This window comes from Rhinopithecus bieti, unplaced genomic scaffold (assembly GCF_001698545.2).
Source record: "Rhinopithecus bieti isolate Rb0 unplaced genomic scaffold, ASM169854v2 scaffold_5260, whole genome shotgun sequence".
In the NCBI taxonomy this organism is placed as follows: domain Eukaryota; kingdom Metazoa; phylum Chordata; class Mammalia; order Primates; family Cercopithecidae; genus Rhinopithecus; species Rhinopithecus bieti.
Genome location: NW_016805896.1, coordinates 7,776,174 through 7,792,024, shown reverse-complemented (window position 1 = coordinate 7,792,024; position 15,851 = coordinate 7,776,174). Strand labels below are relative to the sequence as shown.

Here is a 15,851-nt window from a genome sequence, read left to right as displayed (position 1 = left end):
GGGGAGGGGGGAGGGATTGCATTGGGAGTTATACCTGATATAAATGATGAATTGATGGGTGCTGACGAGTTGATGGGTGCAGCACACCAACATGGCACAAGTATACATATGTAACAAACCTACATGTTATGCACATGTACCCTAGAACTTAAAGTATAATAAAAAAAAAAATTAAAAAAAAAAAAGAAAGTTGTCATTCCCAGGTTTCATCTCACCATCCCTTCAAAGTCTTCTTACTTCCATCTCCATCTACCGTGGATGTCCTCAGCCTGCCATCACTGCTGGCCAATGCCCTGAGTAGTTCAACAACACTTTTTGTTGTTGTTGTTTGAGACAGGGTCTTACTCTATTGCCCAGGCTGGAGTGCAGTGATGTGATCACAGCTCACTGCAGCCTCGACTTCCCAGGCTCAGGCAATCCTCCCACCTCAGCCTCCTGAGTAGCTGGGAATACAAGCATGCACCACCATGCCTGGCTAATTTTAAAAATATTTATTTTATTTTATTTTATTTTATTTGAGATGGAGTCTCATTCTGTCACCTAGGCTGGAGTGCAGTGGTACAATCTCGGCTCACTGCAACCTCCGCCTCCTGGGTTCAAGCAATTCTCCTGCCTCTACCTCCCAAGTAACTGGGATTACAGGCATGCACCAACACACCAGGCTAATTTTTGTATTTTTAGTAGAGACGGGGTTTCACCATGTTGGTCAGGCTGGTCTCGAACTCCTGACCTCATGATCAGCCTGCCTTGGCCTCCTAAAGTGCTGGGATTACAGGCGTGAGCCACCATGCCTGGGCTTAAAATATTTATTAGCGATGAGGTCTCGCTTTGTTGTCCAGGCTGGTTAGCAACACTTTTTAGAATCCTCCCTTCCACGAGCAGTTTTTTACAGCCTTAGACTAAATGCCAGTGTCCTAACTATGGGCTGCAATAGAACCTTAGATATGTTCAGTGTCACTGCTGGTATTACAGTTCTAAGTTTGAATGTTATATTGTAAGATGGGAATAATGAAACTGTTGTTAGTTGTAGCAAAAATTGTTTGAGTTTATTATATTCTCCATTTCTAAGTGAGCAGTATTTGGAGTAAGATAAGCTGAATTTTGTGAACATCAAGTAAAGATTTTTTATTTATCCTTTAGGCAGAGAGCACAATTTTAACACCTATAGTGACAGCGTATCAGATTCCCTGAACGTTCCCTATGATTACACTTCAGTAATGCACTACAGTAAAACTGCATTCCAAAATGGAACAGAGCCGACCATTGTCACAAGAATCTCAGACTTCGAAGATGTGATCGGCCAACGAATGGATTTCAGTGACTCTGATCTCCTAAAGTTGAATCGACTGTATAACTGCTGTATGTGACAGGTTCTTTGAAATGACTTGTATTTCCCTCTGTTATGTAGAAAAAAATGTGGGTCTGTGCCATTTTGTCGAGCATTGGTGGGGTTTCTGAGATTATGGAGACTTGATATTCAGGAAGTGAACAGAATAGTACTCAGATCTTAATCTACAACTTGGAAGCAGTATTTTTCTTTTCACAACGTCTGGTGTTGAGATCTAAAAACAAATTGGGTCCTGTAGGAATATGCCTCAGGCAGGTTTTTAAAGCTGTTAGTAATTCAAACGTGGGTAAGATTGATACTCACACTTCCTTTTAGCTAGAATGGTATGTCTAGTTGTAATATGAATGGGATCAAATAATCTGGATTGTGGCTTAATGATTGGAATACCTAGGGGAGTGTAGACTCAGATTTCTACAAATTAGATAATTTTTTAAAAAAAGATGGGGCAGGGAGCTTATTCAGATGTGCAGAATTAATTACCTTCTTTGTAGGGGTTCTGCAAATAAAGAGGGATCTTTAAGCCACCATCACCCAGAATCAGCCAGGTGTTCCCTGTAATACTAACCTGACATTTCTAATACTGTGGTAAGTTCAGTTTTTGTCACTTAGATTATCATGTTGTATGAGTGTCAGTAATTGTTTTTTGCTTTTGTAGCCTCTTCCTTGAGTTTTATGGACTCGTGCAGTTTTGAACTGGAAAATGTGTGTGGCATGATCCAAAGTTCAGGAGATAATGCTGACTGGCAACGGGTTTCACAGGTTCCCCAGGGGCCAGAGAATGATCACTCCAACATGGGCCAGTGCCAAGGTAACAGGAGTGAGATACTCCTAGGTTGTGTACTCAATGGCTACAGCCACGTTCTTCTCTTTGAAAGACCGGGAATTTATCTCTAATTTCTATCAGAATAATTAATGATTATTCATTAGGTGACTACTGAGAAGTAGGTCTTGCACCTGATAAAGACATTGTTAATTGTTTTTCCTTCTGCGTTTATTTTTCTTTCTACAAGTCAGAGCTGGGCTCTGTGATGCCTCTACCAGTGCGTTTCCATAGGAGAGCATACCAGACTGGGCCTCCTGCAAGGCCTCTTATCTCAGGGGCAGTACTATTGTTTTCTAGAAGTTTGCAGAATACAAGAGACTCTTTCCAATGGACAGCACTAGGCTGTGAACTATTGTTTCAGAACTGTAGCTGGATGTGATTATATGCTCCTGTCACAAAATATCTAAAAGCACCGTTTATTTAATTTTCTTCAGATGCATATCCCTTTCCATTTTCATTTTGTTTTGCCTTAAGTAGCTATTTGGCTACAAGGAACACATTTTTACTTATTTGCTTATTCTGGCAACAAATATGTAAAACTAGACTTCAGAACTTAGGGCCAGTGCTTAATAATAATAGCTCAGATGATCTAGGCAGGAATTGGAGGCCTCCAATGGCAAAAAGGTCCTTTTCCTTTTATTTTTCTTTTAAATGCATATTTGGATAGTGGATAGTGGTCCTACTCAGACCACAGGAAAGTAGATAGGGAGGGAGGGAGGAAAGGAAGAAGAATCCAGACCAGGTAGCTCTCACTTTTTTCTGTTTTTGAAAGCTAATTTCTGTAGTAAGGGAAAGGTTCCCTAACTTTTTTTTTTTTTTTTTTTTTTTTTTTTTTAGAGACGGAGTCTCGCTCTGTCGCCCAGGCTGGAGTGCAGTGGCCGGATCTCAGCTCACTGCAAGCTCTGCCTCCCGGGTTTATGCCATTCTCCTGCCTCAGCCTCCCGTGTAGCTGGGACTACAGGCGCCCGCCACCTCGCCCGGCTAGTTTTGTATTTTTTTTTAGTAGAGACGGGGTTTCACCATGTTAGCCAGGATGGTCTCGATCTCCTGACCTCGTGATCCGCCCGTCTCGGCCTCCCAAAGTGCTGGGATTACAGGCTTGAGCCACCGCGCCCGGCCCGTTGTGTCTTTCATAAATTGCCTGCTCCTAGAACCATATTTAAATGCCCAACACAATTCCCTGCATATAGTGAAAACTAAGCAAATACTTGAAATAAGGTAAAGAAAATTGGGCCGTGTGCAGTGGCTCATGCCTGTAATCTCAGGCCTTTGGGAGGCCAAGGTGGGCGGATCACCTGAGGTTGGGAGTTTGTGACCAGCTGGGCCAACATGGTAAAACTCCGTCTCTACTAAATATGCAAAAATTAGCTGGGTGTGGTGGCGCATGCCTGTAGTCCCAGCTAGTTGCAGGACTGAGGCAGGAGAATCACTTGAACCTGGGAGGCAGAGGTTGTAGTGAGCTGAGATAGTACCACTGCATTCTAGCCTGGACAACGGAGTAAGACATTGCCTCAAAAAAAAAAAAGGAAACAAAATACATATACATTCAAACCAGAATTACTAGCTCTGCCTTCTTTAGAGATGGCTTGGAAGATTAAGTATTGCAGATAATGAAAGCAGAGAACTGGGAGGTGCCTCTGAAATTGTCAGGTTCAGTTATTCTCAATTTTTTCATTACAAATATCATTTAAAAAATATTAAAATGTGAATCTCCCCAGATGGTTGCTGTAGTCACAGTATCTTCTGAGAGTTGAATTTCTTTCTTTTCTTTTTTTCTTCCTTCTTTTTTTGTGACAGTTTGAAGCCAAAGAAGTTAGAAAGTGTTTTTTTAAAAAAGGGGGCAGCCAAGGCCCTGGTTTCCTGGTTGGGCTCTTGCTCCTGTCCGCATTGTGTGTTCACCTCTCCAGAAAGACCTAGAAGTTCACGTTGAATTAGCCTTGGGATACACAGATGCTACAACTCTCTACCCACCCAAGTTTCAAACCCTCCTTTTGACTTAATTTCCATTTTCCTTTTTCATACTCTCAGAGGGGGAACCACCCTCTGTAGCATCTTTTTCCAGTGGTATCTCTTCCCACTTGGAGCTGGACCAGGGTTGCGGACAGTTGAAAGGTGTCCTGTGTAGACTTTTAGCCCTGCTGTTTGGTCTTGACCTGCAACCTTACAGTGGATTTTTTAAAAATTAGCATTTGATACTTAAACTTGCTGTATCTTTATAGCTCATAACAAATGAAGATAAGCAAGGATTAGTGTAAGTAAATGTACAAGGATTATTGTAAGTAAACGTCTTATAAATAATAGAGAGTTTTGAGTTTTATACTGTTATGTCAATCTGCTAGCTTTTGCAAGTGCCAGATATGTAGCTTAGGCTTCTGTCGTTTCTCCCTGGCAATTTATATATGGATGTTACTTATGCCTCGTGTGAAGAATCTAGCACCACTATTAACAAACACACATTTCCATACCCAGTATCTGTTTTCTCTCAATTCTGCTTTTCTTTAACAGGTTCTGGTTTCTTCATGCATTTCGATAGCAGCTCTGTAAATGTGGGGGCCACAGCAGTGCTGGAAAGTAGAACGCTGTACCCTAAAAGAGGATTTCAGTGCTTGCAATTTTACTTATATAACAGTGGCAGTGAAAGTGATCAACTGAACATCTACATCAGGGAGTATTCTGCAGACAATGTGGATGGCAATTTAACCCTTGTGGAAGAAATAAAAGGTACAATGTCAACATTCTTATTGTTTGGATTCAAAGTGAGGCAATCTTAGGTCTTTTCTTTAGTTAATGCAACAATTTACAATAGGGCAGGGGCTACTGAGTCGCTACCTTTCAACTAAGAACTAGATTCTTCTTGTTTTAAGTGGTGGCAAGGAAGCTAGAATGAAGATTCTTTCTGCGTGCTCTGTTATGTAACACTCGCTTAAGAAACTGTAGACCAGTCTCTGGCACTATGGAGGTCAGTTCTTGGCAAATAATAAAAATACAAAGCCGGGAGCAGTGGCTCACAGCTGTAATTCCAGCACTTTGGGAGGCCAAGGTGGTCGGATCACCTGAGGTCATGAGTTCGAGACCAGACTGGTCAACATATAGTGAAACCTTGTCTCTACTGAAAAAATACATAAATTAGCTGGGAGTGGTGGCACACGGTAGTCCCAGCTACTTGGGAAGCTGAGGCAGGAGAATTGCTTGAACCCGGGAGGCGGAGGTGGCAGTGAGCCGAGATCACGCCACTGCACTCCAGCCTGTGCGACAGAGCAAGACTCTATCTCTGAAAAAATAAATAAAATAAAATAAAATACCTAAAAATACAAAGTGAACTAGCTTAGGCAAAATAGGACGGGCTCCTGGCTGAGGGGTAGTTACAGCCTGTGGGACAGATGAGGGAGACACCGGCTTGAGGGGGGATTTTTAGTAGCTCTGTCTCTGAACATTGCTGGGCACCTCTTGTTTTACCTCAGAATGGCTTCTTTATAGGACTGGTCCTTTGGCTGTTTCACTTCCCAGCTTACATTTGACCAAATTTGCTATCAGTCTGGAAAAAGGACTCTTCCTCTAATATAAAGCTTAGAAAATAAATCCCGGTGAAGAACTGGGATGCTTATGACTTCAGTTAAACACAGCCTCTGGAGCAATTCCTGAGTGGGAAGTGAGTACTCACCCTTCTTACCAACAATATGTCGGAGAGGAGAGCCATGTTGAGCACCTATGCAAGTAGATGGTTAAGGGGGTGACTGAGAAAGGGAGGGGCTGTGGGCTGGCAGATATATTACTGTCTATTCCACTTAATCATCTCATGGCTTGAATGAATTGAGTAATTCAATTTGTTCCACAATTGGATCCATATTATGCAATAGAGTATGCCATTTTCCTCCTGTTTTTAACAACGAGAAACAATCTGAAATACAGGTGACATTTTTCTTTGTGAACACCTATAAGCAATGAGGTTTTAATCTCACTAAGAATATACACATATTATACATATATTATTCATGTACACAAAATAAAATATAAAGTATAATTATAATATAATGAATGTATTATATATATTAAATATATAAAAGTCTTATATATAAGCCGTATGTTACTATAAATGTTATATATTATGTATTAATATATAAATTAATACAAATATTGATATAATGTATTTATAATATATATAATTATCCAGGATTGGAAGGGGGATCCTTTCTATTAGCAATCTGTGGGTGTGTCATTGATATACAATAACACAAAAAGGCACTTAAGAAGCTTCCTTATTTTCTGTCATTTGGGTATGTCTAACTTATTTTCAAGTAGCTGTGTTTCACATTAAGCACCAACATATTTTTGTTTTAAGATTTTGTGTTAACCACTAGTTTGACACGAATTTCTCAGCTGCTGTCCATCTGGGGGTTTCTGCAGATTATTTAGTATACTGCTTCTTATTTGAGTATGTGATATAAGAAAATCAGACAAAATGGCATATCATGTGCTGCTAGCGAGGGTTATGGGCTAACAGTTGGGAAGGGAGTGCACGTTGGAAAGAAAGAAGGTGGTACCAAGTATCAGATAAATACTTACAATGCTGAGTCACTGGGAAGTGATCTAAAGAGTAGATTGCAGGATGTGGGCTTTCCAGGGTTTGGTAGATTTTGTTTAATATTACCAAAAGGTTGATTGAAGATTTTGTGTGTGAGGGAAGTATTCCAATCAAATCATAAATATATTAAAGAAGGCTTTGCCTGAGTGTTACAGGAATCTTGGGTAGAAGTGTTATGAGTGTTGGGCTTGCTGCCTGTTTAACAATGGAGAATGTCAGGTAACTCATAGGTAGGGCATGAAGTACTCGTGAGCTAGATGTTGTTATTTACTCTCCCATCTCTAGGAAAGGGTGATTTATTTGAGAAACAGCTAGACAAATATTCAGCTATTCCAGAGAACAGAGTGACCCCATAGAAGCACCTTTAAGTAAATAATTCTAGGCTGGAGCTTTGGCAAAACCATACTTCTGACCCATAGAAATAAATCGGTTTTGGATGATCCTTTGTCTAAGAAGGCTAGAAATCTAATGTTGACTAAGAAGGCTAGAAATCTAATGTTGACATGTACATAATTTAAACTTCTTTGTCTTTGAAATAATAATAACTCTTTGCAGAAATACCCATTGGGAGCTGGCAACTTTATCATGTAACATTGAAAGTGACCAAGAAGTTTAGAGTGGTGTTTGAAGGACGCAAAGGCTCTGGCACATCACTGGGTGGTCTGTCTATTGATGACATCAATCTTTCGGAAACACGGTGCCCTCATCATATCTGGCATATAAGGAATTTCACACAGTTCATTGGCAGCCCAAATGGAACTTTGTATAGCCCTCCATTTTACTCTTCTAAAGGTTATGCCTTTCAGATTTCCTTAAATCTAACCCATGTGACTAATGCAGGGCTATATTTCCACTTGATCTCTGGAGCCAATGATGATCAATTACAGTGGCCATGTCCTTGGCAACAAGCCACAATGACACTTTTGGATCAAAATCCTGACATTCGACAGCGTATGTCCAATCAGCGGAGTATAACTACAGACCCATTTATGACCACTGGTTTGTAACTCATTTTCTTTATTGCTAATAAACAATCATTGCTCTAGGAGGGATGGATCATTTTGGGAATGAGAGATTGCACAGTTAGTTACTCAGGGAATTTTGAGTCCCAAATCTTAAGAACAGATATTTAGGAGAAAGGTTTCAAGAATTGTGGACAGAGTCTTTCAGATAGGAGCTCATCAGAAATGTCAGCAAGGACTCCAACAAATAAAGAAGAATCTGACTGTATTCCTGGGAATTGATGGCCCTCCTCAGATTTTCACTTCTGTGCAAGAAGTGTTGGTTTTAGAGTCTGACATGCCTGAGTTCAAGTCCAAGGTTTGCTTCTCATTAGCTATGTGACCTTGAGCAAATAATCTCGTAGGTCCCCAGTGTCCTCAACTGTAAAGCCAGGGCTGTAGTAACCATTCCACAGATTCGCTCTGAGAATTAGTACAGGTCAAGTGTGGAAGCTGTGGAAAGGCCTGCGGTGGAGAGGCCCTCAGATGTTGGGTTTTTCTAACTCATGCTACCTTGTTCACGTCACTGGGAATGTCAAAAATAATTCAGCATTGGAAATGGGGTAGTTTTTGACCAGAAGGAAGGTATTGAGCAGGTGCATTCAAGTGTTGGTGGGAAGGGTGTGAGAATGCATTATAATTTCTTAGTAAAAAGTTTTAGAGGATTTGCTAATTGTGACATCATTCCCCATCTTTCCCATCTCAAAAAAAGAAGTAGCCCACTGAAAGCAATGATCACACTTCTAATTTTAATAACTCTTTGCTTCTGAGACCCTCATAAAGGAAAACAATGAAATTATGGCAAGCTGAATATTTTTGCCAAATGTGAATTCTATATATGAAAAACATGGACCAAATTGGCATAGAAAAAATCCAACTTAATCTCATAGGATAATATTCACCAATGGAATTGTAGGGACTTGACATTCAGAATTTCTTCACTTTTTCCCAAAGTGTTGCTTCCTGAATGACATTAAAAGCAGCTCAGGGCTGGGTAGGTCATTATCTTTTCCCTGAAGCAGTACTTATTCTTGTCTTCTACTTCTGAAGCCCTTTGCTCTGTTAGGTGGATAATTCAGTTAATAAGATACATCATTCTATGCTGATATTAAAAACTCTCTCAGCAATATATTGCTTTAACTGGACAAACTGTAACTTTGTAAAAGGACTCTCTTAGTAGCCTTAGGCTACTAAGAAATTATTCTAATAGATAGGAGGGTTTCTATACCAGTCAATAAGTAGAGATATGATATTCCCAGGAATATCTGGTACCTAGGAAACTTCTGGTACCCTCCACACTTATTCTACAGTGTGGTCCTCCCTGCCAGGTAATTTCATTTCCTCTAGGACAGTATAAATGAACAAGCCCCAGTGATTTGCCAGGGAATACATCACAGGCCAATAGCATCATTTAATTATTTTGAGCTCCAGCCTAATTGTGTTTCACATTGCCTGTTCTTTCCTACCACCAAAAGCTACGATGATGATAAACACACTCCATTAATATAAATTGCTTTTTCAGATAATGGAACCTATTTATGGGACAGGCCTTCCAAAGTGGGAGCAGTGGCTTTTTTCCCTAATGGAACTCAGTTTAGAAGAGGTGGGGGCTATGGAACCAGTGCCTTTATAACCCATGAGAGGCTGAAAAGCAGAGATTTCATAAAAGGAGATGATGTTTATATCCTACTGACAGTGGAAGGTATGTTAATAAAAAGTTTTATATAAGCTAGTTTTTTGTTGTGGCCACTGATTATTTTCTGTTTATTTCTGCATTCCAATTTTAGGTGTATTATGTAGAGATGTGGGGGGAAATGGGCATGAGTGGGGTGTGGGGGGAATATGGATTATTAATAATATGAAAATAATTTAATTTGAAACAGTAAGGATTCCAGAATAAGGAATTTAATGACTACCACATGAAGCTATAGTGGAAATCTTTAGGTTGGGAAATTTCTTTAGAAATAAATTAAAATAGAACAATTATACTCTAGGATTCCTGAAATAAAAACATCACATCAGCACATGAAATGACTGGAAATGTCTGTGTCTTATCTATTTCAAATGTACATACATGCACACATATATACACACACACACATATATATAGGCAGAAATGACATTAATCTCTTGTTAGATTAATGTTAAATTTCTTACTCTTGCAGCCAATAAATACATTTTGCAGCAATTCTGGTGGTTTCCATTTTTTATGTGGTAGGATTTTAACTCATTTTCTATTAAAGACCCACTTGGGTCTCAGTAAATCAGATTGTTGTTTGTGATGAAAGGTGGTGCAATTAAAACCCACAAAAATTTGACTCCAGTGTCCATTAGAGTAAATCTAGATGATACCTTTTGGAGAAATTATTCAGAAATAACTTTTGTTAAGAGAGAAAACATTTTATGTAGCAGAGAAAAAAAATCAGATATGCATCAGTTCTCTTTGACCATAGCGATTTCCACCAGAAGCAATAACAAATAGTGCAAAGAGCAGAACACTAGTTGTCAGGGCACTTGGTGTCTTTCTCCAAGTCTCCACCAACTTGCTCTACCAAGCCAGAGACCTGCGACCTTGGGCAATGCCCTCAATTACTTTACATTTCTGAGTTTTGGTTTCCTTATCTGTCTCTTGAAAGTTGGCATCAGGGGCTTGTACCCGTCTGGGCTCCCACAATCCAGGCCAGCATGTGGTTGAGTTGGAGTCCCAGCAGGTTGGCCTAGTTTCCCTTTGCCTAGTTCTTATCTCGCTGCCTATATCAATGTTGTTAGACTGTGCTTCAAGGTTACCTGAATTTCTCACAAGCCTAAAATCTGATCATTGTCTATTTTGAAACTTAAGATTGGGCTTGGCATGATGGCTCACACCTACAATCCCAGGACTCTGAGGCTGAAGTGGAAAGACTGTCTGAGCCCGGGAGCAAAGACCAGCCTGGGCAACATTACAAGATCCCATCTCTAAAAAAAAAAAAAAAAAAAAAAAAAAAAAAAAAAAAAAAAAGGAAAAAAGAGACATTAAAAGAAAAAGAAACTTAAAGATCAAATGATTGTTAAACAAAAGCTGATTTCCATCCACACTCTTCCCCATTTTCCTAGACATATCTCACCTCAACTCTACGCAAATCCAGGCAACACCAATCCCTAGTGTCCAAGACCTCTGCTCAAAAACCACCTGTGAAAATGATGGTGTCTGCACTGTTCGAGATGGCAAAGCTGAGTGCAGGTAAGGATCATTTGGAAGAGATCTCTCCATTCTTTGGTTAGAAATTTTATTCCCATAATGTAGTATTAAATACTTGATAGTTCTTATGAATGAAATCAGTTGATTCTCATCTCACAGTCATTCATAGAATTTTTTGTGTTGTTGTCCTCCTTTTGGGGCTTTGGAAAACCACAAGAACTATCTTTGTGATAGCCAACACAATTTCTTATGAAAAAAAATTACACTATATTCTAATTGTCTGAAAAAGTCCTCACAACAGTCCAGTTATTTTAAGTGTAGCTGCCTCCATTTCCTAGATGAAGATACTGACGTTCTGAGGAGCCCTTGGCCAAGATGTGAAGCTGGAGGGTGGTGGGCATGGGATGCTGAGAACTAAACTTTCTCTATTACCTGTGCTAACAGCCTTTCCTAACTTGCAGATGCTGTTTTAGTATCAGATTAGGAGGAATTCCATTTTTTCTTTCCATTGCTTACACCTGTGCTCTAGGTGCTTGTCTCCCTCCAGTCCAGAGTGGGTAAAATAGTTCCATATAGCAGTGACCTATTGGTGATCAAATAGACTAAAGGTGATCCACATCTTTAACTGTGAAGATTTCTGGAGTTACATATCAACTCATAACTCTGAGTCACACTCTCAATGTGCAGGTGCCGGTCAGGGGAAGATTGGTGGTACAGGGGAGAAAGGTGTGAAAAGAGAGGCTCTACCCGAGACACCATCGTCATTGCCGTTTCATCTACTGCCGCTGTGTTCGCCTTGATGCTCATCATCACTCTTGTCAGTGTCTATTGCACCAGGAAGAAATATCGTGAAAAGATGAGCTCAAACGGACCAAATTTGACTCTGCAAAATGTAAGTTGAGGCTGATGTTTGATTATTCACAACCTATTGGTGAAATCTTATGGAGAGGAACTAGGACATTTTTGATATACTTTGGTTCTTGCCTTCTTCTCTTTGTTTCCTATGCTGGGGCAACTGATTTCAGACTATAAAAGTTCCTATTACTTTCACTGTAAATCAACAATTCTTAAATTGGGATTTATGGAGGTTCATTATCCTCCTGGAATTGTATACAACATTGTGTACAGTTGTGTGTAGGGGTTTTTTCCTGGAGTGTGGGGTGGTCTGTGACCTGAAAGGCACAATTGATTTTGCCTGCAAGTTCAAACCTTCCTGGTAAAGTGGAGAGGTGGCCTGCAAGTGTTTTTGTTCTAAAGGCTTTAGAGTGGTGCTGAGCTGAGGCCCGTAGGAAGGGGATGCAGGCATGTTTGGGGAAGCTTTTTCATTAAAGAAGGTTCCAGTTCATTCTGGCTTCACATGGAATAACTAATTCTAAGGCAGATTTTCAAGTAAAGGATTTAGTCTTGCCTCAAAAAATCTCTAAAATGTGAATAGACTCCTGAAACGACCCTGTTTCCAGTGGGTCCCTTGGGAAGCTGACTCTGAGATGGATATTTGTACACAGGAGGTTGATTGGGGAGGGCTCCTGGAACACATATAATAGGCTGAGGGAGCTGGCCTGGGCAGAGGGTGAGGTTAGACTGTGATGTGGCTGCAGCTGAGGCCTCAGCCCATCCTCCAGGGAGCTCTGGAGTGGGGATGATGCCTTCTTAGGCACGTCCTGAATCAAGGGAGGGGGGCCAGGCCTTTGTACTCCCATCGCTGGAATGGGGCTGCCCCCAAAGAGGGGGCATAAAATTGGACAAGGCAACGGCCTTTGGGGGAGGGCATTTCTTGCATGACAGCCCTCATTCAAAGGACAGGACCAAGCAGCAGTGCCCTAGCATCCACTACATACTCCAGCAGTAGAGTACAGTTTTACATGCGGATTCATATTCTTCCTTGCAAAGGAGCACAGAGAAAGTGGCATGAAATCTGAACATTACTGAAAAGTGAAGCCCTAAAATTCTTCCAGTTCTAGTTCATTCCAATTGGAATCTCTGAAAATTGCTACTGAAGCCAGTCAGAAAACATGCCCAATTAGAATATCTCCAAAATAAAATACCGCAATTGGCTAAAGCAAGAGTACATTTTCTTAAGAAAAATGATTATTCAAGACATACTATATTTAAAGTTATGAGTTTTTAAAGAGGACAGACGGGTATCAAGATATTATTATTTATATCAAGATATAAAATAATAAAAACATGTTTGACCAAGTCAGTCAAAACCTGGACAATGATAATGAACTGAAAGGAAATCGTTGTATTATCGTAGGCTGTTGTCCTATTTCCTCAACATCAGGAAGATGTTTAATGCTAATAATACAGCAATAGATCAATTACCTCACAAAACTATTACAAAAGTGCTTAAAATATAAACAGATTGTTTTGTTTTAAGACAACTTTCAGCTTATTTTATAACTCAAAATAAAAGGGAAAAATCAGCGAATACTTGGCCTGGTATGTCAACCTGATGGCAGCTGTGCCTGCAAGTTCGGTCTCCTGGGCCATTGGGATGAGCCAGGATTTGGTGCATGGAAGGTGGAACAGTGGCAGGGCAGGAGGGGACAAGTTAACTGGGTGGATGGGATTGCCAGGATATTTCCTTGACAATGGGAAGTGTAACAGCTGTTATAAGGGCTCTAACTTAGCAAGTAAAAACTGGAAGGAGTTAGAGAAAAATGACAAAACCAAAGAGAAGAGACAGAAGGAAACTAAGTCAATAAAGTGGGGAAACCATGAGAGTATCAGGGACATGGTAAGGATAGTAAGTGGAAACACACACACGCACACACACACACTCCATAATACTACAACAGAACTATTTTGTGTGTGGGTCATTTAAACACATTCCCAAGGACAAGGCAGTTGACTTACATTATCTTAGGCTAGGCATTTCTACAGTTAATTCACTGATAACAGATCTCACAGATGTCCTTTAGATCTTAAATCAGAATGACCTTTTTTCTGAGGCAAATGTATGTGTTCACCGTAATGTTTTAGCATCTGAATAATGTGGGCTCAAAAAGCCAGGGCTCTAAATGGAGATCAGGAGCAGGAGCCAGCTAGGAGGGAGGCCAGGAGACAACTGATGGGGACTTCATTTAAAGACTAGATCGTTCTATTGTGATTCATTTAAATAACAGTTTTTAAATTTAGAAATTAAATCATCAATTGTTCTTTCCCCTTTTAGCAGCATGCTTTTTGAAGATTAACTCGACAATACGGCCAGCAAATGAAATTAAAAAGGATTCTTCATCATGGATTCGCCTAAGGGATATTACAACCACCTCGTTCTTCTAAAATGGATCTTTTCTGTAAATATCTGGAAATACTATAAATCACTATTTTGGTCAAAGTCAATTTGGTGAAATACTGTTTGTGTTTCCTTCTTTTAAATGAGAGAAAAGCAATTCAGGCTCTTCTGAAAGTATAATATTGTCTAGAAAAAAGGGAGAGCAACAGTTAGAGATTGCTTTTCAAATTACTGATCCTTCCATATGGGGGCCACGTGTGGTGTCCTCACAAGTGATTCCTTAGAAACCCACTAGAAACACCCAGTGGGAATGATCCTCCATGCGGAATTGCAGCAGTTTTAGTGCCATCATTTCCCAGCATTGGGAAGGGTAATGGGATAGCTCCCCACTCTCTGTCAATATACATTCTTCTCCACAACTGGCTACTCTCTTGTTTTCTTATATAGTCCCTTTGGTACATGAGCTTGGTTTAGAATTTGATTGAGCAAATGACTATAATCAGCAAGAAAACATTTCACTCTTTGCGTGGCAAGTCTCAAAGTTTTTGGGTCTCAGGAGTCTTTACATTTTAAAAATTACTGAGGATCTCAAATAGATTACTCAGGAATCTTCACATTTTAAAATTACTGAGGATCTCAATAGATTACTGAGGATCTCAAATAGATTATTCGGGAATCTTCACATTTTAATCTATTTGAGGATCTCAAATAGATTACCGAGGATCTATTTTGCTTACAAGCAGCTCATTGATTTAAATAAGTGTTTATTAGAAATTCAAACCAGAAAAAATTTAACGTATTTATTAATCACAAAAAATAAGCCCCTTATATACTAACATAAATATTTTATGAAAATAGCTTTATTTTCAAAACAGGAGAATATTTAGCAAAGAGAGGGGCATTGGTTTACATTTTCTGGGAAAATCTCTAATGCCTAGCTCAATAGAAGACAGCTGAGTTTTCACAGATGCTTCTGCATTTATTCTATTGTGATATATTAATTTGTTTGAAGGATGTGAAGAAAATCTAACCTCACACAAATATGTTCTTGGAAAAGGGAGGCATATTTGAATAGCTTTCTTAGGTAAATATGAATATTCTTTTGAAGTAATTTTGTTAAAAGTTGACAATGGTAACTTCTTAAAGGTTAGTTGCAATCAAAATCCGAAACCATATCAATGAACTTTTGTATTCTGTCCTGTAAAATCCATTAGTCTATCTTGTATTTTGAGTCTTTCAGCTATGTCTGATTTTGCAATACTGTGCATTGATAATTTAGAAAATATTGGTTCACTGAGTTATGCAGCTCTTACAACATTTGACACATTTCATTATACAGTATGAAAACAACATTAGTTAATTGCACTACTGATCTCATTTTAAAGTCTTTCATGCTTCTAACCCCAGCATTTTGGGAGGCCGAGGCAGGTGGATCACTTTAGTCCAGGAATTCGAGACCAGCCTGGACAACACAAGGAGACTCTGTCTGTCTATATATAAAAAAATTATCTGGGCATGTTGGCACGTGCTTGTGGTCCCAGCTACTTGGGAGGCTGAGGTGTGAGGATTGCTTGGACCCATGAGGTCAAGGTTGCAGTGAGCTGTGACTGCACCACTGTACTCCAGCCTGGTGGACACAGCAAGACTCTGTGTCGAAATAAATAAGTAAATACATGACTAA

The 15,851-nt window shown here is 39.7% G+C and overlaps 1 protein-coding gene across 5 annotated transcripts in view; it reads left to right on the top strand.

Annotated features, from left to right (window-relative positions):
- MEP1B (meprin A subunit beta) overlaps positions 1-15,643 on the top strand; it is a 34,753-nt gene extending 19,110 nt beyond the window's left edge. For 2 of the 5 annotated variants that reach the window (XM_017874085.1, XM_017874086.1), the window contains 8 exons: positions 1,141-1,359; positions 2,004-2,156; positions 4,677-4,892; positions 7,309-7,752; positions 9,277-9,456; positions 10,848-10,974; positions 11,620-11,824; positions 14,108-15,643. In XM_017874085.1, the coding sequence (XP_017729574.1) occupies positions 1,141-1,359; positions 2,004-2,156; positions 4,677-4,892; positions 7,309-7,752; positions 9,277-9,456; positions 10,848-10,974; positions 11,620-11,824; positions 14,108-14,122 (1,559 nt within the window). In that variant the 3' untranslated portion in view covers positions 14,123-15,643. The remainder of the gene's footprint in view (positions 1-1,140; positions 1,360-2,003; positions 2,157-4,676; positions 4,893-7,308; positions 7,753-9,276; positions 9,457-10,847; positions 10,975-11,619; positions 11,825-14,107) is intronic. The other 3 variants (XM_017874087.1, XM_017874083.1, XM_017874082.1) reach the window with 3 other exon arrangements.
- Positions 15,644-15,851: the final 208 nt, after the last annotated feature.